This window comes from Abramis brama (genome assembly GCF_963993115.1).
Source record: "Abramis brama genome assembly, chromosome: 4".
In the NCBI taxonomy this organism is placed as follows: domain Eukaryota; kingdom Metazoa; phylum Chordata; class Actinopteri; order Cypriniformes; family Leuciscidae; genus Abramis; species Abramis brama.
The window spans coordinates 26168660-26191976 of NC_139966.1; the positions used below are offsets into that span (position 1 = coordinate 26168660).

A 23317-nucleotide genomic window follows, 5' to 3' on the forward strand; every position below is an offset into this window, starting at 1 on the left:
ATCTGCCGATACCGAGTCCCGATCCGATACTTCTATAATGCAAAAAAATCCTTATTTTTTATTTAATTCACCTTATTTTAACATTCAACAACTCTGTTAACAAACAGAGCACTTCTGTGAGGTAGCTTGAACAATCAAGTAATAAATAAATTCTTCACTTTTGGACTTTAGTGCAACAGTAAATATTAAAAAAAAGTCTAATATATAAACAAATAGCACCTCAACTTAAAATATCCGGCAGGCATGTAAACAAATAAAAAATAAAAGTGCTACAGTGTTTGCAAAGCCAGTAATGTGCTTTTAGGAACTGCACTCCTAACTCTTACGCCGTTTTCACACTGCACTGTTAAAACAGAGCGTGCAGCGCGTATTTTTTTCGCCGCCCATGTTAACAGATTAAACCAGGCTTTAGAGCATTCACACCGCACGCAGAGGTGGCGCGGCAGTGCGTAGCAGAGCAGGAGTGCCACGATCGTTTCGGCGCCGAGTCTATTTTTGCCAAAATACATCATGGCCAAAATACACCGCAGTTTTATCCAAAAAGTGCATTGATGATATCTATTGTGTTTTAAACAGTCAATCAAATGACCAACAGCAATTTGAAAAGGAAAACAAATGTCCAAAAACAAACTTGTTGCCATAACAATAAAAACAAAGATGAACCAAAAGTTATATAAATGAAATTATTAATAAAATTAGCTTCTTGACAAGTCTTTTCTCTTAAATGTATTTGAAAACGAAAAAAAGCAATGCCAACTTATCCATTATAGACTCTGTCTGTACACAACCCGCGGTTCAGCCGCGCGTGACAAACGCTGCCAGTATGAAAGCAAAACGCGCGTGTCCTGCTCCTGCTCACCATACGCCCTGCTCCTGCGCTGCTTACACTCTAATAACGCGTGCAGTGTGAAACCGCCGTAACTCTGTGTCACCGCATAATAGAGGTGTTAAAAAATCATGAGAATATAAATACATATATATCCGAGTCCTGATCGGGAGGTAACGTCCGATTCCGATCGAGTCTGAAAACACGCGATCGGGCCCGATTTCCGATCACGTGATCGGATCGGGACATCCCTATTAATTACATCATTGAATCAAATGTAAAGCTTGAAGAAAAGACTGTGAATGTGAAATTTACTATTGAGGAGGACATCTGTTTCAGATACATTGGAGAAGAACTGAGAGTTGAATATTCCCATTGAAATGCATGGATGAAGCGAGACTTCTGATCAGCCCTACTGTGTGAGTGATTTGCAGTTGTTTGCCTTACCTGATGCACGCCGAATTAATGCTGTGGATTTGTAGTGAACACGAGTGCTGTGTGCTATGCTGAGAAAAGTCTCCCAACGCCTGCTTTCATTCTTGTGAAATGATCTACTTGTCCCCATCCAAATTCCAGAACGATACAACTGAACTGGTGAAGTAATTCTTTGTATTATCTTCTCTTCCACTGAGTATTGTCGTGGAGTAATCCCTCATTGAAGGCTCTTGTTAATCCTCTCTTTTTCTCTGAAATTACAAGTCTCGGGAAAAACCGTATGGCTGTGGAAAAGTCCGAACCATTATACTTACTGACTGAGCTCTGAAGAGGTACAACCTCGCTGGTAAAGCTGCCTATTGAGTCTCTCGCGAATGTCTGATGAAAGTGTTTGATGCTGGGAGGAGAATCCTGAAGACTGCAGCAACGCTGCGAAGTGAGTTTTAAAGTCACAATTTCCCCCTTCATGTCATGATAAGAGAATCTGCTGTTGAGAGAAGAAACATTGCCTGTTACTTACCGTCTGAGTCCTGCAGATGTGCAGCAACGCTGTGAAGTGAGTTTTAAAGTCACAATTCCCCTTTCATGTCCTGATAAAAGAATCTGCTGTTGAGAGAGGAAACATTACCTGTTCCTTACCGTCTGAGTCCTGCAGATGTGCAGCAACGCTGTGAAATAAGCTTTTAGAGTCACCGTCCCACCATTGTGCCCGACGACGTATCTGATACTGAGAAGAATACATTACCTGTTACTTACCGTCTGAGTCCTGCAGATGTGCAGCAACGCTGTGAAGTAAGCTTTTAGAGTCACTATCGCACTATTGTGTCCCGAAGACAGTGAAGAATCGATCCAGCGGCTACTCCGGTCAAATAGCCCTAGAAGAAAAGAGTTGCTTATTCTTTTCTCAAGTTGATTGTTATTCAATAAAGATTGTTACTTTTGAACTCAATTACTTGCCTCCTCCTTTGTCCATCTGTTGCGTGCCTGTGGTGTCGGCTCCTCACGGTGGTGTCTGGAGTCAGGGGCGGCTGGTCATCCGAGTCCGCCCCGGCCTGCACCGGTGACACAAACGTTTGTGATAAAATGTTCACAAAAATAATAAAAGGTTGTGGTAAATACTCACCACTTTATATTATATTTTTATATTTTGTCTTTATCTGCTGCCAAGAACGTTTGGAGTTGGGGTTGCATCTAAAAATCAATGAATATTAATCTTTCTTAGTACATACATGCACATTTTTTATATATTACAAAAATATAGCCTATATTAGCCTACACACACACACACACACACACACATATACACATACGTATATACATATTTTGACATGAATATAGAATGTATTTGTTTAACTTGCGCAATAACCAGGGTTCTTGCAGGTTTCAGCACGTCAAATTTAAGACCTTTTTAAGACATTTTAAGACCATAAAGATTGAAATTTAAGACCTACACAACGCATTATTACCAAATAAATATTCAAATCAAAGAATTCATTTTATTTCAATGAATTCAGTAATTAAAAAGCATTAATTTAATTTACAGATAAATCACATTAGTAACCTTCCACACCCAACAACACATGTCAAAGAACAGAATCAGATATAATTTTTTTTATAGAAAATTGTACTTTGCATATTATACTGTAAAAAACACATAATTAGTTGCTTTTAGTTGATCATAACTAGATGTACCGCATGGCGGTACAAAATATGACCGCCGCTCAGGCCTGCACTGGCTTTCCACAAAAATAAATGACGTGGAGCAATTTGGCTGTATTGCGTGTTTATGTATATACCTAAAAAAAGTAGTAGTATGTGCGTGTCTGTGTGTGTGTGTGTGTGTCTGTGCGTGTATGTATGCGTGCGTACATGTGTGTGCGCGTGTGTGTGTGTCTGTGCATGTGGATTTGTATGGGTGTGTGTCTGTGCGTGTGGATGTCAGTGTGTGTGCATGCTTGCGTTTGTTTGTATTCCTGCATGTGTGTGTGTGACAGTATCATCCTAAACCAGCAACCCTTCGCTCAACAGCACCATCTACAGGCCGATGAGTGTACAGTCACTAAATGTGCACATAAAAGAATTTATTTTATACCCCCCCATGGATGAAATTCTACGAAACTTAGCATACCCCCAGAGGATGTCAAGTTAATCATACACATGAAATATGGTGCAGTTCTGAACATCTCAACTGAAGATAGGGGCGATTAAAGCAGAATAATACTGCATTTTCATTTTTTATGGGAAGGGGCGCAAATCACAAATGAGTGATTATGGGCTAGGTTGATGTGGGCCCTTAAGACCAACATACCATAAAAATTTCTTCATCCTCGGTGCCACGGTTCAGGTAGTTATTTAGGAAAAACTGCATTTTTTGGGTTTGGGGGGGCCCAGCGTGGGGGGGGAGTGGCCCCCGGGGACCAAACGAATTTTTTCCGTAAAAGTCTAGTGGGGCTACATGCCCACCAAATTTCATGTTCCCTGGTGTTTCGGTGTCCCTGGTATCGTTGACGAAAAATTCAGTAGATGACAAAAAAAAAAAAAAAAAAAACCTTTGACAATCCCTATATGACCGCTTTCGCTAGCTATGCTAGCGGCGGTCATAATTAGAGATCAAATGGCATGAACATTTAATTTCATGATTATAGCGACAAAAATTATCATGGTTATCACAGAATCCTGTTCAAAAAGTACTAATACTACACAATGAAATCAATTCACCAAGTTTTATGTCGAAAACCAGCAAATAACAAATAAATTTAGCATCAATATGCACTTTTTTGTTTACATAAACATTAAAATAATACCATTAAAAATGAACATTTTTAAAGTGTCTTGCATGTTATATACTAACATGTACAAGTTAAAATAAAGGTTTGACAAAAAAGGTTTTATAAAAAGATAAACCTCACATTTTTCAGACTTTAAATATTTTTTTTATAAAAAGAATGAGTCAAAAAAGACAAATTACTGACATTTACAATGCACTTTAGCTTATCTTTTATTATTAATAGTAAAATTCGGTCCGATTTTCCCGTGGCGTCTGTCGTTGCTATGCAACCATGCACTGAAACCATCCACACAACGAAAAAGAAGTTTTAGTAGCTAATGGATTTCCACCACAGAAAAACGCTTGCTGTAGCTTTGCTACAAGATTTATTTACGGAGAAGAGAAAAACACCCGTAGTGTTTGGGTGCACCCCCATCCTTCCTGTTGACTGACCTTTCAGACAGCGCCTGGAAAAAAATGAGCGTGTCGCTTCAATTATGAGCACGCTTACCGCGCGCCTACATTTGAACGAACTTGAGCGCGCAAAAGACGCGATATGTGAACGGCCTCTTGGCGAGCGACCTCCAATCAGGCCGCGAGTGACGTGTTGGAGACCCCTGCACTAGAGGGTGGTAGGCTACGACTCGATACTTTTTTGCTACTTTGTAGTAACTTTATGCGGCCAGCGTTTCTGGAAATAAACGAGGGTAAACCCTTTTTAAGGCCTGACTAAATGAAATTTAAGACCGCGGATGAAAATCTGGCCGTTTTTAAGACGTTTTAAGGCCTTAAATTTAAAGTTCAGAATTTTAGACTTTTTAAGACCCTGCGGGAACCCTGAATAACGCAATCAGCAATCTTTCTCCAACAGTCTTCTCTTCTCTTCTCTTTGGCAGCAGACCGTATTGCTTTGAGCTTGAAATACATGTTTAAATTCATCGTAATTCTGAATGATTATCCCTTGCTCCACGGAAAAATATATTGCTCTCGCTCTATCCATATTGAATGCGATTGGTTGTTCGGTGCCAACGTCACTTTGGTATGTGCACACGCTCGTGGAGTAATCATAGCTTAAAGGGACACTTCACCCATTTGCATTAAGCTTTGTATTGTTAGAAACCCAGTCATATATTATAATAAACGTGGATTTTTCATTAATTTTTCCCTGAGATGGGAGAAATAAGGATTTAAGTGTTTTACTTCCTGCTTATTATGACGTAAAAATCATCATTTTGCGTCATAATAAGCAGGAAGTCACATTTCATTGAAAAGTGTAGAGACTACAAACACTAGCTCCTCATTATTCCAGGGGGCGGGACCCGCTCACGCTACAGGCCTATTACAGATCAGTGGGTGGGACTTCACTTTCTGAAACTAAAAGCAATATCCTCCATCTTGTTTGGAAGCTAAGCTAACAGGCACTGTGGAGCCAGCTGTGAAGATATGACAATAGCGGAGGGTAACGTTACTCAATATGATGTAGAAGAAGAGGATTTCGGAAGTCTGATGCTCGAATCAGGTGTTTGTGGCTACCTTTACAAGCCGCATTATAGCGAAGAGCAGCCGAGGCAGAAGACCTGCCTGTCGCGGACGAGAAGCCCAGACTGGCTCGAGCTGGGGGCGGACTGGTGGCGCCGGTGATCTCACTATGCAACTACGAACACAGAGATAGAGTCCGTCTGCTGCAAAGAATTTAAACGATGCCAATTTCTCCTGGACGAAATCTCTGAATCAGACGAGGACACGGACGTTTGTGTTGTGAACCATCCTAGTTTCGCACCGCATCTGACTGAACATCCCGGTAACGTTACCATGCAATAATTCACCGCTTCGAAAGAAATACAAATGAGGAGTAATTCACTAATGAGTTCGCCAACTAACTAACGTTAGACATTTTGTGTGAAATGAATTTCAAGCTCCGGTGGTAGCTAGCCTTATAGACGGATGAGTGATTCATATGCTGTTCTGGATTAGTGGGAGTGGCTTGCGCAGCTGTGCAATGTGGTGCATTGTGGGAGTTGTTGTCTTTCATACAAATGCGTCCTGAAGTTACTTTCTTTCTTTCCTCGGTCAAGAAGGCACCAAATTCAAAATTTATTTTACATTTCGACTACATATATGACCCACTTTCAATAAAGATCAATGTTCCCATGGGTGAAATGCTCCTTTAAGGATCAAAGCCTGAGTTGACAGAAAGTTGATGAGCTGCATCATGGTACCAATAAAGCCTGATTGCATCGGTTTGGTTTTGTCAACTCAAAACTAATCCTGTAACCCCGAGTTTGTTCAGCTACCTTCATGGTACAGGCCCCACTCGCTCAACTTTATTATAGTAAATGTTGCACAATGGCAAATGGAAATACTAATTTAATTCAGCCATATATTTTTGAACCAGAAACTGATTCAGAAGAAGAAGAAGGGGAAGAGTGTATCGCTCTCTACAACGTCAGACAAATAATAGTAATTATTATGATAAGCCTTCAGCTTGACTAAGTTACCAAAAAGCTAATAATGTGTTGCTAATGTTACACAAACCATGTTCCAGTTCGCCATCTTTGTCTGTCTTCTAAAAATCAGTATCCTTAGAAACGCTTTGAACAACTCAGAACGTCATTGGAGAAAGGCATATAGTTCATCATAACATCGTAATATACATACATAATCCACATGCTATACTGCTAAACCTACCCGATTTCTTCATATAAGCAGAAAAATATACCGGAGTAACATGGCTTCTCTTGAGACTCCCCTGCTTCACAGCAGTTAATGATGACCCGCTGTACGGTGTACATTTTAGGACATCCTCAAACCTCACTCATATGACGAAACGGCTTCAGTCACTGGATAAAACTGCATCGCGCCTCAGACTGAACGGTTTCGGGCCTCAGGAAAAACAACTTCAGACGAAACGGACTCAGAAGGAAGCAATGAAGTTTCGAATTGCCCTGCCTCAGAGTGACGTCACATGCACATGGTTTTCTTACTGGTTAAGATGTATAAAACACATCGCATTGAGACTATTTTGTAAATTTGTATTATTCGCTAGTTTTATTTGCATGTTTAAAAAGTTAGCTAAATAACACATTGCAACTAGCTAGCTTGTATGTTGGCAAACTATCATGAAGTGAAAGAAATCTTTCGAGACAGTGTTGTTATAAGCACAGCGCTGCTTTGTGTACAGAGGTTAATGGGGAAACTGCTTTAAATGTTACACTGGTCAGCAGAAATAATTAAAACTAAGAATAAAATTTCAAGTACAGCTTACCTTCGGCCTCTCTCTTTACCTTTTTTAATGCTTGAATAACAATTAGTCTACATAGAGAACATTACCAATGGATTACATAAATACATAAAATGAATACCAATCCGAGGCGCGATGCCTTTTTGTCCAATGACTCTGAAGCCTTTTAGTCTGAGGCATGACGCCTTTTCGTCATATGAGTGAGGTCTCGCCAGTATGAAGACGGATTTTTTTGAGGATCAGTGCCGATGGCTGTCGTGTCGATGATGCCTTTACAGGGGAGAGTCTAGTTGACACAATCTCTGCTGACACTTCAGGGATGCTTTGTGGTCTTGTCTAGGCACAGGCCCTTCATCTGATCTGGATCCGGCCCGGATTCTTCTTATGATGTAACGAGTACACCGATCAGGCATAACATTGACCACTGACAGGTTAAGTGAATAACACTGATTATCTCTTCATCACGGGACCTGTTAGTAGGTGGGATGTATTAGGCAGCAAGTGAACATTTTGTCTTTAAAATTGATGTGTTAGAAGCAGGAAAAATGGGCAAGTGTAAAGATTTGAGCAAGTTTGAGAAGGGCCAAATTTTGATGGCTAGACGACTGGGTCTGAGCATCTCCAAAACTGCAGCTTTTGTGGGGTTTTCCCAGTCTGCAGTGGTCAGTATCTATCAAAACTGGTCCAAGGATGCTGGCTCTGATAGAAAGGTGTCAGAATGCACAGTGCATAGCAGTTTGTTGCGTATGGGGCTGCATAGCCGCAGACCAGTCAGGGTGCCCATGCTGACCCCTGTCCACCGCTGAAAGCGCCAAAAGTGGGCATGTGAGCATTAGAACTGGATCACAGAGCAATGTAAGAAGGTGACCTGGTCCGATGAATCACGTTTTCTTTTACATCACGTGGATGGCTGGTGCGTCGCTTACCTGGGAACACATGGCACCAGGATGCACTATGGGAAGAAGGCAAGCCGGCGGAGGCAGTGTGATGCTATTCTGCTGGGAGACCTTGGGTCCTGCCATCCATGTGGAAGTTACCACCTACCTAAGCACTAATGCAGACCATCTACACCCTTTCATGGAAACAGAATTCCCTGGAGGCTGTGGCCTCTTCCAGTAGGATAATGTGCCCTGACACAAAGTAAAAATGGTTCTGGAATGGTTTGAGAAGCACAACAACGAGTTTGAGGTGTTGACTTGGTCTCCAAATTCCCCAGATCTCAATCTAATCGAGCATCTGTGGGATGTGCTGAACAAAGAAGTCCAATCCATAGAGGCCCCACCTCGCAACTTACAGGACGTAAAGGATCTGCTGCTAATATCTTGGTGCCAGATACCACAGCACACCTTCAGGGGTCTAGTGGAGTCCATGCCTCGATGGGTCAGGGCTGTTTTTGCAGAAAAAGGGGGACCAACACAATATTAGGATGGTGGTCATAATGTTATGCCTGATCGGTGTACATTGGGTGTTATGGGAAGTTGTTCCCGGTTCCGGCTGACCTAGTTTATGCAGCGGAAAAATCCTTTAAATGATTTGAATAATAGAAATGTATAATGTTCTATGTGTATGCTCGATTAAAGAGATGTGATTTTAGTCTAGATTTAAACTGACAGTGTGTCTACTTCTCGAAAAACCCAAGGAAGACTATTCCAAAGTTTAAATGCTAAATAGGAAAAGGATCTACCACATGCAGTCGATTTTGATATTCTAGGTATTATCAGCTGGCCATAGTTTAGAGATTGCAATAGACGTGAAGGATTATAATGCGTTAAGAGCTCACTCAAGTACTGGGGAGCTATACCATTTAGTGCTTTGCAAGTAATCAGCAAGATTTAAAAAAGTATATGATGTATAATAGGGAGCCAATATAGTGTTGACAGAACCGGGCTAATATGGTCATACTTTCTGGTTCTAGTAAGAACTCTAGCTGTTGCGTTTTGCAGTAGTTTGTTTATTGTGCGTGCAGGGCAGCCACCCAGTAGAGCAGGGGTCGGCAAATAACTTTGGCTGCGGGCCAATATTTTTTTTAGCCAGTAGATGGCGGGCCAGCTACACAGAGTAGTCCGCAAAATTTAGATCTCATTTCCAGAATCTCACATTCAAATGTCTCTAACGGAAAGAGAGATATTAAGTAGCCTATGGGTCATTCTATATTTAGGGGTACATTTCAGATCAACAAAAAAGTGAAGAAATCAGTGTGCTTTTCTGCAAAATAATCTAGTTGTTTCCATAATATACCCCCATATTGTTCTAAATTCATTAGTTGCCAAGCTTAAGCTCAAATTACTTTTTAAATATTTAAATGAAAATAAATATTCGATTCATTGTTTTGTCAACTGTGTTACAGACAAAAGTGGTGTCATAGAAGACATAAATGAAGTACTACACATATGATAAAACATTTGTTTGAAAGTTCTTGAGTCTATTCACCAGGGGTTTTGAGGTTGTATGTCTAACTGATTTAAAAAATATGAATTTTAAACTGAATAACGGATATTCTTTGGTATACTGTCATCAAGGATGGATATTTTTACAATATAATTCTCCATTACACTGAATTTAGAGTTATTCAACGTCTGTATGTAATACTGTTCACTCTAGAGATGTCCTTTTTATCATTTTTATAAAATTTTAGACTACAATTAAAGATTTATGACACAAAAAACACACGTAACACAATTGACAGATAAAGTAACACAGTTGACAGTAGTAACACGGTTGACAGGATGCATTAGGAGAAAAAGAGAAACCTTTCTTTAAAATAAAACCTTTTTATTTTGACAAGTGTCAGCAACAAGTAATTAATTAACTCTCTTGAAACAATGGAGAAAACAAACAAAAACTTTAAAAAATGCTATTAATACTACATTAGTCTCATTTACAAAACAGTCCTTTCCAACTCATCCTACTTTCCTACATCCTACTTTCATCTTCGAGTTTCTTTTGATTTTCGACAGTTCACATTTCTGAGATCTTGGACCATATGTTTCTGTCGATCTCCACATGATCTCGACGTGAGGTCACAAAAGTTGGAGGAGGAATCATCCTGATGACGTCAGCATGCAAATACCATAGGACATCATCCCGTGTTGGCCAGAAAAAGCGGTTGACTCCAATCCGGTGCATACATTTGACTTCGACATGCGTTTCAGTCACCTCTTGAATAATGCCAGGATAAATATCATTATCATATTTGAGAGAACACCACTTGCCAATGATGCCTGAGTTTTGCCAAGAAATTTCAGGCAGGTCTTCACTGTTATTCTGTGTGGGTGCTGTTGCCTGAACCTCAAAGGTAAACGTTTTGGTGTCATCACATTGACACTCCAGGGTCTGTCTCGTTGAGCAAAGGCAGCTCACATCTCTGTAACTGATTTTTCTTGGGGTAACTGTTACCACTTGGTGAATGCGCATGGTTGATGGTACCACCGGGAGACTATGTGGCATATTCTTTGTGGCTTCATCTACATTATCCTCATTTATGTAGAACAGTTTTACTGAGGTCTGTGCATCCACCAGTGCATTGAAGAAGAGCTCAGCATTTGGGATGTCTTTCCCATGGCTGACAAGTCGGTCAGCAGTCCTTTTGAGGAGGCCTCCAACTCCATCTGGAGCACCCTTGCCGTGGCTCGCCTCAAAAAAGTTCCAGGTGCCTGCTTGGAACCCATATTGCTGCAGCTTAGTGCAAAACATATAGAAATTGCCTTTTTGCCTGTATTGTGTGCATGGCCCATCACTGAAGAAATGCACCACAGTCACATTGGGATAGGAAGCCTTGACCATATCGAGGATTGGGGAAAGATGGGTCCATATGGCTGCTGGGCCTTTCTCTTTTGATGAGCTGATTGTGCCAAAGCACACATGTTCTTCCACTCCACCAACATGTAGAACTCCAGTGTGAAGTGTTGCCTGCTGCTGGTTCGAAGCGAAGTGTACAGCTTGTATTTCAGAGGAGTACTTACAAGCATAGTTTTCTGAGAAATCTACATGAATTAAGCATTCATGATCTTTCATACTTCTCCTTAGTTCCTGGTGGTAGGTGAATTGCCGTTTTATATTAAAGAGGTGTCTTCTGAAGTTTTTAAGTTGGCACTGGAAGAGCTCTAGCAGGTTCTCCAAAGTCGTCTCCGTCGTCTTTTTCACTGTTGTTTTGACAGACACTTTCTCCTTTTCACCTTCCTTGTTCTTTTTCTCTCTGAGAACATTCTCTGTTGTCCACTGTGTGAAAAAAACACTTGCTTGCAAATCCCCCTCAGTTGCAACTGGAAAGTCTTTAACTTTGCAGTTGGGACATTCATTGTACATGCAGTCCTTCAAGTTTGAGTCACAGCATATTGACTCTGCCATTTTCTCCAAATCAGTGCTTCCAATGAGTCGGAGAGAATGTAGCTTTTCTACAAGAAAACAGAGATTCTCATGTACCTTGCAGAGGCAGGTCTCTCTGTCTGCAATGGAAGGCTGGACCACCCAGAAGGGCCGCATACGGCAGAACAAACTGTAGCAAATGCTGTTGTTGGGGTTCTCAAGGAGGAATTTCCTATGCAGGTTTTTCATGGTGTCATTTAGGAACCTTTTCTGTTTCTTTATCTTTCCTCTTGTTATTGTTTGCGATTTTCCAGCTGTTAGGCGACTGTTGTCATCCCTTGTCCAGAAGGACATAACTTTGTCATGCTGTTTAAAACATAGGGATCTGTACTTCATCTTGTTGGAGATTATGGATATCTTACAGTGGTTCTGCTGTTTTCTCGAAATTGCTAGAGTCTCCTGAAATCTTTTTTTTAACTTATATTTTTTCAAAATTCTTCCTGACACTACAGCTGCAATTATCTGTCTAGATTTCTTGTGTTTGGTAGAGGCATACTTTTTGCGGATGTTGTCCACTAGGGCATGGTGGAAAACTAACGTTCTGTGCACTTCTCTAGGCACAGGAAACCTTCCTAAAAGGCGCTTGGTTTTTGATCTGGGTGAGTCTGAATCTTTCTGTAGTCTTGCATATCTTTTTCTGTATTTGTCTGTTTGTCTTTTCTGTTGTTTGAGTGATTCCCTCAAAGCCTGAATCTCCCTGTACAATTTTGACTCCCTTCTCTGCACTTTCTTCCTTCCAGCAATTCTCTGTCTGAAATCATACACAAAGCATTACTTCATTGATCATGTGTTTTCATTTATGCTCACTGGACAGAATAAGGATGACCAGCAATTACTCTAGTCTTTTCATCATAATTTCATAATCAAATCTATTGTTAAAACTATTTTCTGCATGTTGTTCACAAAATCTCTACCTTGACATCTGAGGCTGTGGATCAACTTCAGAACTCAGGGTTGGAGTAACCTGGTTCTCTATCACTTGCTTTCTCTCTCTGGACTGGTGTTGAGCTTTTCTCCAATATGCTCGTTTCCTTCTCTTCTCCCTCTCACTTAAATCTTTCACTGTCTTCACCTTTCCTAGCTTTTTGTCCTCATGCCACGTCTCTCTATGTTTTTGTAAATACGCAGCCCTTCTCTCAGGATCAACATCACGCCGAGCCCTGTACTGGCGCTGCTTCTCAGCAGCAGATAACCTCATTTCCCTAAAACAAGATTAAGAGCACTTTATAGATTTTCAACCTTGCTTGATAGGGATCACATTAAATAAATGTCAGCAGAAACCCACCATTCCAAACCATAAAATCATATAAAAATGAACCATACTTCATGAAATCCTTGTTTGTTGATACATGTATATTTCTGGAGATAATATAGATTTTGCTGAAAAGCTATGGAATGCTCCTTTAATCATATGTAGTAAAGTCTAGTTAGAGTGTAATGATTTATTCAGTGTAATATATGTAAGGGATAATGTATAGGGAGGCGGTTGTTATAAAGAATAACAACCCCGACAGGCTGAACAGGACCCCGACGCGAAGCAGAGGGGTCTTAAATCAGCCTGAAGGGGTTGTTATTCTCTATAACAACCGCCTCTGTATACATTATCCCTTACATATATTACACTGAATAAATCATTACATGGCTATCTACCAAATAAATCAATAATTTGACACAAAATATTGATTTAAAAAGGAGTTTATTGATTTAAAAACGATTGTATTGCTTCCACTAAAGAAAATAGTCCGTTCCGTCTCTACGGTTGCGTCCATAGCAACGCTTTGTTTTTCATGGCAACGGTCTGTTATCAAGAAATAACTGACCGCAATCTACATTGGAATTCAACCAAGCCATGTAATAAAGATAATATAATAGTGTTAAGATTAGTTAAATTAATCCCTTAATGTGAATCACATGTTTTTATAAAATAACTATAACTATGTAATTACACGTGTTCATATTTTACCATGTCACTCCTGTGTAACAACAATAGTTAATGAATGTTTTTATCAACAATACTCAATATAAACATAAACTATGACAAGAAACCCAGCCAACATTGTCAACCGTGTTAATCCCTGTCAACTGTGTTACACTTGATGGGTAACACAGTTGACAAGTAACACAGTTGACATTTCTTCCATTTTAGGGCCTTGTGCTAACTGCAGACCTTGAACATGTCCCCACATTACCTTGATCAACTAGTGTTTTTATACATTTTCTCTACATTTTTGTAAATATAAAATCTAAAGTAAGTACACAAGACCATGTTGATAACACAGTTGATGAGCAATTCATCTACTCTATGTGTAGACAATAATAATGATTAAAAATTGAAGAGGAGGAGTAGAAACTTACCACACTGTATTTAAAATTCCCGCCACTGAAGGATGTGACATCACATGATGTTGGGCATGGGACTTTGGAACAAACCATTGCTGATTTATAGGGGTTTTGTCAATGGGTAACACAGTTGACAAAGATTTCTCGGACACACACAAAGTTAATAATTTAATAGATATAAACGAGTGAATTAGTTTTTAAAATACATTTGCCTTGTTTTAATGATTATTTTTAACAAATAATGATGAAAATAATATACAAAAACATGTATTGTAGTGTTAATTTTAAAGGCAAAACTTGACTTTTAGCAAATCGGACAGCACAAAACCTGTAATTTCCAGTACAACATATGCATTTTCTCCTAATTAACTTATGGTACTGGTTTACTTTTCTGCATGAAATAAAGAGAAATGTGCCCAAATATAAAAGTGATCATTGCTTGAAGTGAATTTTCAGTAAAAATGATAAATACAACCCCTGGACTTGAAATGTACCCCTAATTATAGAATGACCCATATAACAATTATAAATGCTATACAAAAATTGTGTTCGTGTCAATATAAATATTATTTTAACATTGTACTGTCAGCAGAGAAAAAATGTCACAGAAAAAAAATAATGAAATATAACAAATAAATATCAAATCACTCAAGCGACATGAAACCCATATTGCCCTACTGAAAAATGAAGTAGGCTATTTTCTGCCAAACTATTTCAAACATCCTTGCAAAAAAAAAAAAAAAAAAAGAATGTTGTTGAATGACAATGGTTTCAGTACCAAACAGCTCCTCAGAGCTATAGGTGTAGGTTACCGTTGGTCAGAATGAAGTGCGGATGCGCTGTCAAAACACGTCGGGAGTGGGCTATTGTCAGTCAGACCGCCCGCTCTGTCCAAACCTACACCAGAGTTCTGACCGCTACCGTCTTTATACTTTAAAATAGAGTCCTGCACGGGTTCGGGTAGCCGACGGGTCACCCGCAAATTTTGCTCAAACGGGGGAAAAATATCCAACTGTGTCGGATACGGATGCGGGTCGGGTCTGACACGGGGGAAACACGGGTTTAAAACAATCACATTTAAACGTAAAAATATATGCATATTTTTAGGAACACATCTACAAAAAATATGCCTGTATTTCAAGTTTATAAAATAATTTAAAAACCACATCAGTTTATTTGTGCCCACGCACCACGCCCTCCCAGGATCTATAACGTTACCTATAGGTTACTTTCACTTTTAAAAATTCATCATGACCGCGCGCGCGATCTGCTTACCCCTCATTTACACCGCACACGTCTGCGGTGCATTACGTCTGCGACAAGGTTTCATTCCGTCCTCCACGCGGTGCCAACTCACAACAGGAGCATTTCAGAAGCGGATCGCGACTGGATGCGCGAGACCACGTCATTTGCCTGTCAGACGTGGTTTTTCTTGATTTTTGAGTTTCTACCATACAGTCTATGATTTCTACCAAGGATATGGTGTGTAATACGTTTGGGAGTTTGCACAGGGTGTTTATTTTGAATTTGACAATGATTTTTTGACTTTTATTTGGTATTCCCGGTGCGACTTGGACGCGCGTCCGTCAAAAATAGACTAGGCGCCTATATTTAGCGAAGCGGCGCGGAGAGCTGCTTCTGGGAAGCTTCTGAAACGCGCCGCGTCGCGGCCGGTGTAAACACAAGCAATGACTAGAATGGGCACGATCAGCTCCGGTAACCGTGTCGCAGCCGTAATGCGCCGCAGGCGTGTGCAGTGTAAATGAGGGGTTACAGTCGTCGAGATGGATGCTGAGGAGTTGAAGAAAAGAATAGCCAGTGGAGATTGTAAAGTTGTCGACAATAGTCATCAAAAATCAAGTCCAGTGTGTGGGAGAAATATGGAGTTTTCTGAAGAAAATATTGTAAGGCTTTGCTGCATTTTCGTGTTGGATAGCCGCAAATGTGGAACTTCATCGCCGAGGAAGCACGCAGATAACTGTGGTAACAAAGCAGTTCTATCGAACAGTATTTTTCAAATTTAACACTGTTAAGTAGCCTACGTGTGGTGTGCATTAAAATGGCTGTAATCTGTTACCACAATAGTACTTGATCTGTTTAAAACGATTTAATTGGTATGTCTGCTAGGTGTTAAATTAAAATTCAACATTCAAATTCGTCTAAACCTGATTTTTTCTATTTTTGATCTGAGCGCACAATCAGAAAATCGGAAAACGAGTCGTTATTCGTTTTTTCATTTTAGTTCAGGAAAAAAATAATGGAAAAACAAGTCGTTTTTCATTTTTTTATTTTTGGTTTTAATTTAAAAAAAAACACACGATTGAACGAATGATACGCGGGGTATATTTGTAAACCGTTATTGTAAAATAAAAATAGGCTGATTAAAAAAAAATCAAAAAAAAATTCTGGCAGGCCAGAAAATATTGCTGGCGGGCCGCCTATTGCCGACCCCTGCAGTAGAGCATTACAATAATCTAGCCTTGCGGTCATGAATGCATGAATTTACTGTTCTGCATTTGTCATTGAGAGCATATGTCGTAATTTACATATATTTTTGAGATGGAAGAATGCGGTTTTACAGATGCTGGAAACATGGCTTTCAAATAAAAGATTTGTATCAAAGAGCACACCCATTTTTCTAACTGACGACAAAGACTTGACAGAGCAGCCATCAAGTGTTAGACAGTATTCTAGGTTATTATGTGCAGAGGTTTTTTTGTCCAATAATAGAAACTCTGTTTTTTTTTTTTTTTTTTCAGAATTAAGTAGTAGGGAATTACCATTCATGTAGTAGCTCATATAGAGCTGAGTATCATCAGCATAACAGTGAAAACCAATCCCATGCTTCCTAATGATATTTCCCAAGGGTAGCATGTACAGAGTGAACAGCAACGGCCCTAGTACTGAGCCTTGTAGTACACCATACTGAACTTGTGATCGATGAGACATCTCTTCATTTACTCTGCTACAAACTGATAATGGTCAGATAAGTATGATTTAAACCATGCTAATGCAATTGCACTAATGGCAACAAAATTTTTGAGTCTATTCAAAAGAATGTTGTGGTTGATAGTGTCAAATGCAGCACTAAGATCGAGTAACACTAATAGAGAGATACAACCACAATCGGATGATAAGAGCAAATCCTTTTTAACTCTAATGAGAGCAGTCTCAATACTATGATACGGTCTAAATCCTGACTGGAAATCCTTGCAGATACCATTTATTTCTAAAAAGGAACATAGTTGTGAGGATACTGCCTTTTGTAGTATCTTTGACAGAAAGGATAGATTCTAATTTATTATTTTCTCCCTAATATTATCAATCTTGCAAGTAAAGAAGTTCATAAAGTCATCACTGCTGTGCTGTTTGGAAACGTCAGAAGTTGAAGCTTTATTTCTTGTTAATTTAACCACTGTGTCAAATAAATAACTAGGGTTGTGTTTGTTTTCTTCATAGAGAGTAAAAAAAAAGCTGATCTGGCAGTTTTTAAAGGAACACTCCACTTTTTTTGGAAATAGGCTCATTTTCCAACTCCCCTAGAGTTAAACAGTTGAGTTGTACCGTTTTCGAATCCATTCAGCTGATCTCCGGGTCTGGCGGTAGAACTTTTAGCATAGCTTAGCATAGATCATTGAATCTGATTAGACCATTAGCATCTCTTTCAAAAAAATGACCAAAGAGTTTCGATATTTTTCCTATTTGACTCTTCTGTAGTTACATCGTGTACTAAGACCAACGGAAAATGAAAAGTTGCGATTTTCTAGGCCGATATGGCTAGGAACTATACTCTCCATTCCTGCGTAATAATCAAGGAACTTTGCTGTCGTACCATGGCACCCATGCACCAGCAGGCACAATGATATAACTTCCGTCAACATAACCAATGTGACAATCTGCTTGCACAGGGAAGCGTGCCTTGTAACCATGGAGACATTTGTGAGAGATGATTCAGGCACTGCATAATATCATTGCGCCTGCTGCACCCATGGTACGGCAGCAAAGTTTTATTTCGACAGGGTGGGAGTGTTTGTTGTGCTTGTGTTTCTTGTACCACGGCGTTTAACTATTTTCTTTAATCTTCTTTAAGCGCAAAGGAGCAACTGTGTCTAAAGTGCTGGAAAAGAGAGAGTCAATAGTTTCTGTTGCAACATTGAGTTCTAAGCTATCTGGGATGCTGAGGACATGAAACTGATTAGGAAGATTATTTAAAAAGCAATCTTTAGTGGTAGAAGTGATAGTTCTGCCATATTTGTAACAGGGATTCGGCTTCACAGACTTGGCTAAATGAAGTATACACAAGACTAGATAATGATCTGAGATGTCATCGCTCTGCTGCAGAATTTCAACAGCATCATTGATTCCATGTGACAATATTAGATCTAAAGTATGATTACAACAATGAGTGGGTCCTGACATGTGTTGTCTAACTCCAATAGAGTTCAGAATGTCTCTAAATGCCAATCCCAATGTGTCTCATTTGGGTGGACTCATTTAAAGTAATGTAATTGTCTGTTTTTTAGCCAGGTTTCTGTAAAACACAGTACATCTAGGTTATAATCTGTGATCATATAATTTACAATAAGTGCTTTTGAGAAAGGGATTGAATATTCAGCAAACCGAGCTTTATCATTTGTTCATCTGTATTATATAAGCTTTTTATTTGTTGAACATCAATTAAATTTTTACACTTAAATGGGTTTGGGAGTTTTTTGTATTTACTAATTCGAGGAGCAGACACTGTCTCTATATTATGATATCTAGGTGAAATAGTCTTTATGTGTCTGGATTTATCTGACCTCAGTGACGTGAGACAGCTAGCAGACGGTCGGTTTAGCCAGTCTGTCTGCTTCCTGACCTGAGCCCCAGTTAGTCAGGGTACAACTCTAAGACTATGTGCCATATTACTAGAGAGAAGAGTGGCACCATCCCAGGAGGGATGAATACCATCTCTTTTCAACAGGTCAGGTCTGCTCCAAAAACTTTTCCAATTGTATGAACCTTATATTATTTTGTGGATATCACTTAAAGGAACACTCCACCGTTTTTTGAAATAGGGCTTATTCACCTTCTTTCCTACATTTAGATAGGTGGGCAAATGCATTTTTGTCTCAGTGCATGCATTGTTTTAGTTTGACAGGGTCGGCGCTAGCTTAGCTTAGCATAATGAATGGAATCCTTTGTTGCCAGCTAGCATGTCCTGAGTAAAAGTGATATAAAAAATAAAAAACTCCACCTAATTACTTCTTGTGGCCTGCGTATTCACAACGAGTACAAATAGCGATGCAGATTAACACTAGGCGATTTTCTAGGCAGATACTGACATATATTAAGGACTATATTAGGGGGAAGCACAGGCGAAGCACTGCTACATGGGCATGATATCTCTGCGCAGTGCTTTGCCTGTGCTTCCCCCTAATATAGTCCCAAGTCAATATCTGCCTAGGAAATCGCCTAGTGTTAATCTGCATCACTATTTGTACTTGTTCTCAATATGCAGGCCACAAGAAGTAATTAGGTGGGGGTTTTTTTTTATGTCACTTTTACTCAGGACATGCTAGCTGGCAACAAAGGATTCCATTCATTATGCTAAGCTAAGCTAGCGCCGACCCTGCCAAACTAAAACAATGCATGCACTAAGACAAAAATGCATTTGCCTACCTATCTAAATGTAGGAAAGAAGGTGAATAAGCCCTATTTCAAAAAACGGTGGAGTGTTCCTTTAAGCAGCCAGCCATTTAGTGAGGATAGTCTGCTAAGTATCTCATCACTCCGACAAACAGGAAGGGGGCCAGAGCATATTATAGTGTCTGACATCGTACTTACAGTTATATAAAAAAATGTCCTGGCTCTTCCAAGCTTTATAATGGCAGTGATCGGCTGTATCTTTTTTGAAGTTCCATCATAAAAGTGCTCCACATGGCTCCGGGGGTTAATAAAGGCCTTCTGAAGAGAAAAAAGACGGTAAGAACAGATGGCAGGTTAACAGGCTAGCGAAATGCTCGCGCGTTGTGCTAGCAATGTCAGTTCTACCAGAAAGACTCGGGAGAGTTATTTCAATAAACCATACATTTATTGACAGCTCAGCAAGCTGATAATCTACAAAGTCATTTGGCGTAGGCCCCGTCCGTAGTGCATAATCCGAGAGTATCGGATCTGCAATTCCTGCCTAAAGATGAAGGCAGGGGCGCAGCCGACCCCCCTGGGAGGTATGGACGGGACCATCCTGGTGGTGGTGGGGAGGATGGGGGTAATCGTCGCTTCAGTATCTGCGAACTCAAACATGTGTAAGTAACGTGCTTTTATACAGTGAGCATAAGAATATGATTGGATAGAAGTGAAGGCAATAAGTGACGTAGTAATTGAGTCTTCCCAGCAGAACTTATGCTAAAGCTTTCATAACAATGTGACAGACAATATTAGAGAATGTCAGATATACTGTGAGGATTAAATTATATTAAGCAATATAAACAGCAGGAAAGAGCTGTAACAAGCTACAAACCCAGTTCACTCAGACAGACACTGCAGTTTTAAGGAGAAAATACTGTGCAATGGTCTTGGCTTATGAATGTGCACATGGTTTGTTAAAGCATATTAAAAACACCACACAGACATAAACAGCATTAAAAACTTGATTTTTCTCTATGTTTCAGTTCAATTCGTCCGGTCTCGTCGGTGTTATGTGAAAGCTATCTTGTGTTTGAGATGCCTGTGTGTTTAATTAAAGAATCTCCATCATTGTACATTTGTATACAGAGTGGTGACACCAAAGAAACATAAGTCTATTTCAAACTGTTTAAAAAATTGTGCACTTGTAAAACATCTACAATAGTACAATTAAATATCTGTGATTTATATGTTTCCTGACTGCTTTTGAATGGCTGTCAATGGAGAAATATGAGGTTTGCTTATATACACCTATCAACAGGAGCTAACTGGATTATGTTGATCTGTTACATATTGGTTGTCTGAGCACATTGTACATTTTTATAAATAAAATCAAATTTAAACAAATGTATAAATGAAATGTATATAATGTATTTATTTTATTCCATCCCATTGTGATTTCCTTCTTCATCGCACACAGCTATGGAGATTATGAAGAAAGTAAAGAATACCATAAATAGAGTCACTGATAACTTCGATGAAGACATCATTTCTAAGATAAATCAAATGGAGAAAGTCAGCAGGAAGAAGGCAACCATTGGGATTTTTGGAAAATCAGGGGAAGGGAAGAGCTCCCTATTGAATGCAGTCTTGGGGAAAAAGGATCTAGTGCCAACGGGTTGCTTTGGTGCCTGTACAGCTGTTGTTACTCAGTTAGAAGCCAATCTGGAGGACTCAAACTACATAGCAGAGATCGAACTCTTCTCTAAAGAGGTTTCCTATTTTATCTTACCATGCCTTTAGTGAGAGTTCTTTATAAATATGTTCATAAATATAAAATAAATAAATAATGCCTTATTTTCTATATTGTACCTCTGCAGGAGTGGGAGAAAGAGCTCAAAGATCTTTTCAGTGTTTTGTCAGATGAAAGCGAGGACAAGAATGATGACTTATTTGACATTGCTGTAGAAAAGATCACTGCGCTGTATGGAGATAATGCCGATAGGAAAACTTTAGAAGAGCTCAAGAAAGATGACAAATTTGCTGAGATTGAAAGCCTTTTGTCCATCAGTAAGAGAATCTCAAAAAGTGATGTAAGTTTTTATGAGAGTAAATATGTTTAACACCAAAGGTTTCATTTACAACATTAAATGTATAATAATATATTCTGAATTCTTGTTTGGCAGTGAAGTTAACAATTTCTCAACAGGTCTTTGAATTCACCAATGAAGTTGCAAGTTACACACAACACAGTGAGTCAAGTTCCGGTGGCTGGTACTGGCCGCTTGTGAAGTGTGTGACGATCAAGATTCCAGATTGTCACGAACTCCTGGAACACATTGCATTTGTTGATATTCCTGGAACTGGAGACTGCAATAAGATAAGAGATGACAAATGGAAATCTGTAAATATATTGCTACTTTTCAAATCATTAAAGAAACACACAATATATTATGCTACTACAACCATGTCATCTAAATCACTATTTTCAATCTTGTAGAAACTGAGAGAGTGCTCTTTTGTTTGGATTGTAAGTGATATCAATCGAGCAATCACTGACAAAGACCCCTGGGGGATTTTAAAGCACTGTACTAAAGAATTGGGACCAGCAGGAGAATGCAAACGCATTAACTTCATCTGTACAAAGACTGATGAGATCAATCCAGCAGCCTATGTGAGGTATTTTGTTAAAATTATACATACGAAGTGAAGGGGAAGTCTCTTATTCTAAGCCTTATAATAATAACATAATAACATACAGCACCTATTAATACAGCATGTTTTAATCTTGTACAGTGAAAAGTATCAAAAATAACAATGTGACTTATTTCCTTTGAACATTTATTTTAAGATCTGCAAGGCTTACTGCAGACCAACTCACAAGAGACAAGGTTTGGAAACTTTTAAAATGTTATAGCATAAATTGTTCCAAGTAAATTTGCTGGTCAGTGAGATCTTTCATATCGTTGTAACTGCAATTTAATTAATTTACTGAGAGAAATATTTGCTATACATTATAGTGCATATTCAACCACTAAATCAGAATTCAAATTATACGCCTATATTGAACAACTTATACACATATATTGGTGTTTTTAATCATTCTTCAGGATCGGGGAAAAGTATGTATACTTCATAGAAATGAACATGCCAAGATGAGGATCAAAGAGAAGTTTGAAAACTCTGATATTAAGGTTTTTGTATTTCCTAATTCTCTTTATTGTTATCAGTATTTTGAATGATTTCTACTCACATGTGGGTTTCTTTACTATATATATTTTATTCTTTTTTCCCCTTACCTTTAATTTAATTTTCTTTTCTTTTCTTTATTTTAGAAAATAGTCAGCACTGACAGTGATTTTCTAGTTTTTACTGTAAGTTCCAAAGCATTCTTTGACCCAACATTAAATCTGGAGACTAGTGAAACAGGTAAATGTACCTATTACCATTTTACCACATTATTCATGACAAAAATACATGTTTGATTAATCTAAATTTAAATACGTCATGAACCAGACAAAGCTATGATCACATTGATCCAAATCTTGCCCTTGTGTTTTGGAAATGGTATATACCTGTAGAAATCCCAAAACTGCGGGATGATCTAAGGATTCTTAACAAGAACATTACCAGAGAACTGACCAGAGATTATGTCAATGAAGCAAAGGGAGTTTTGTCCTTGATCCAAATTGTCCAGCCGGACACAGACAAGGAAACGGTATGAGTCAGAATTGCT

The 23317-nt window shown here is 39.1% G+C and overlaps 1 protein-coding gene across 1 annotated transcript in view; it reads left to right on the forward strand.

Moving 5' to 3' along the window:
• LOC311080522 (nuclear GTPase SLIP-GC-like) overlaps nucleotides 1-23317 on the forward strand; it is a 35622-nt gene that overhangs the window by 7693 nt on the left and 4612 nt on the right. Inside the window, exons 5-12 of the mRNA XM_084110511.1 lie at nucleotides 21062-21354; nucleotides 21462-21674; nucleotides 21791-21985; nucleotides 22082-22260; nucleotides 22433-22472; nucleotides 22692-22775; nucleotides 22917-23010; nucleotides 23163-23299. Coding sequence (XP_083966637.1) covers nucleotides 21062-21354; nucleotides 21462-21674; nucleotides 21791-21985; nucleotides 22082-22260; nucleotides 22433-22472; nucleotides 22692-22775; nucleotides 22917-23010; nucleotides 23163-23299 — 1235 coding nt within the window. The remainder of the gene's footprint in view (nucleotides 1-21061; nucleotides 21355-21461; nucleotides 21675-21790; nucleotides 21986-22081; nucleotides 22261-22432; nucleotides 22473-22691; nucleotides 22776-22916; nucleotides 23011-23162; nucleotides 23300-23317) is intronic.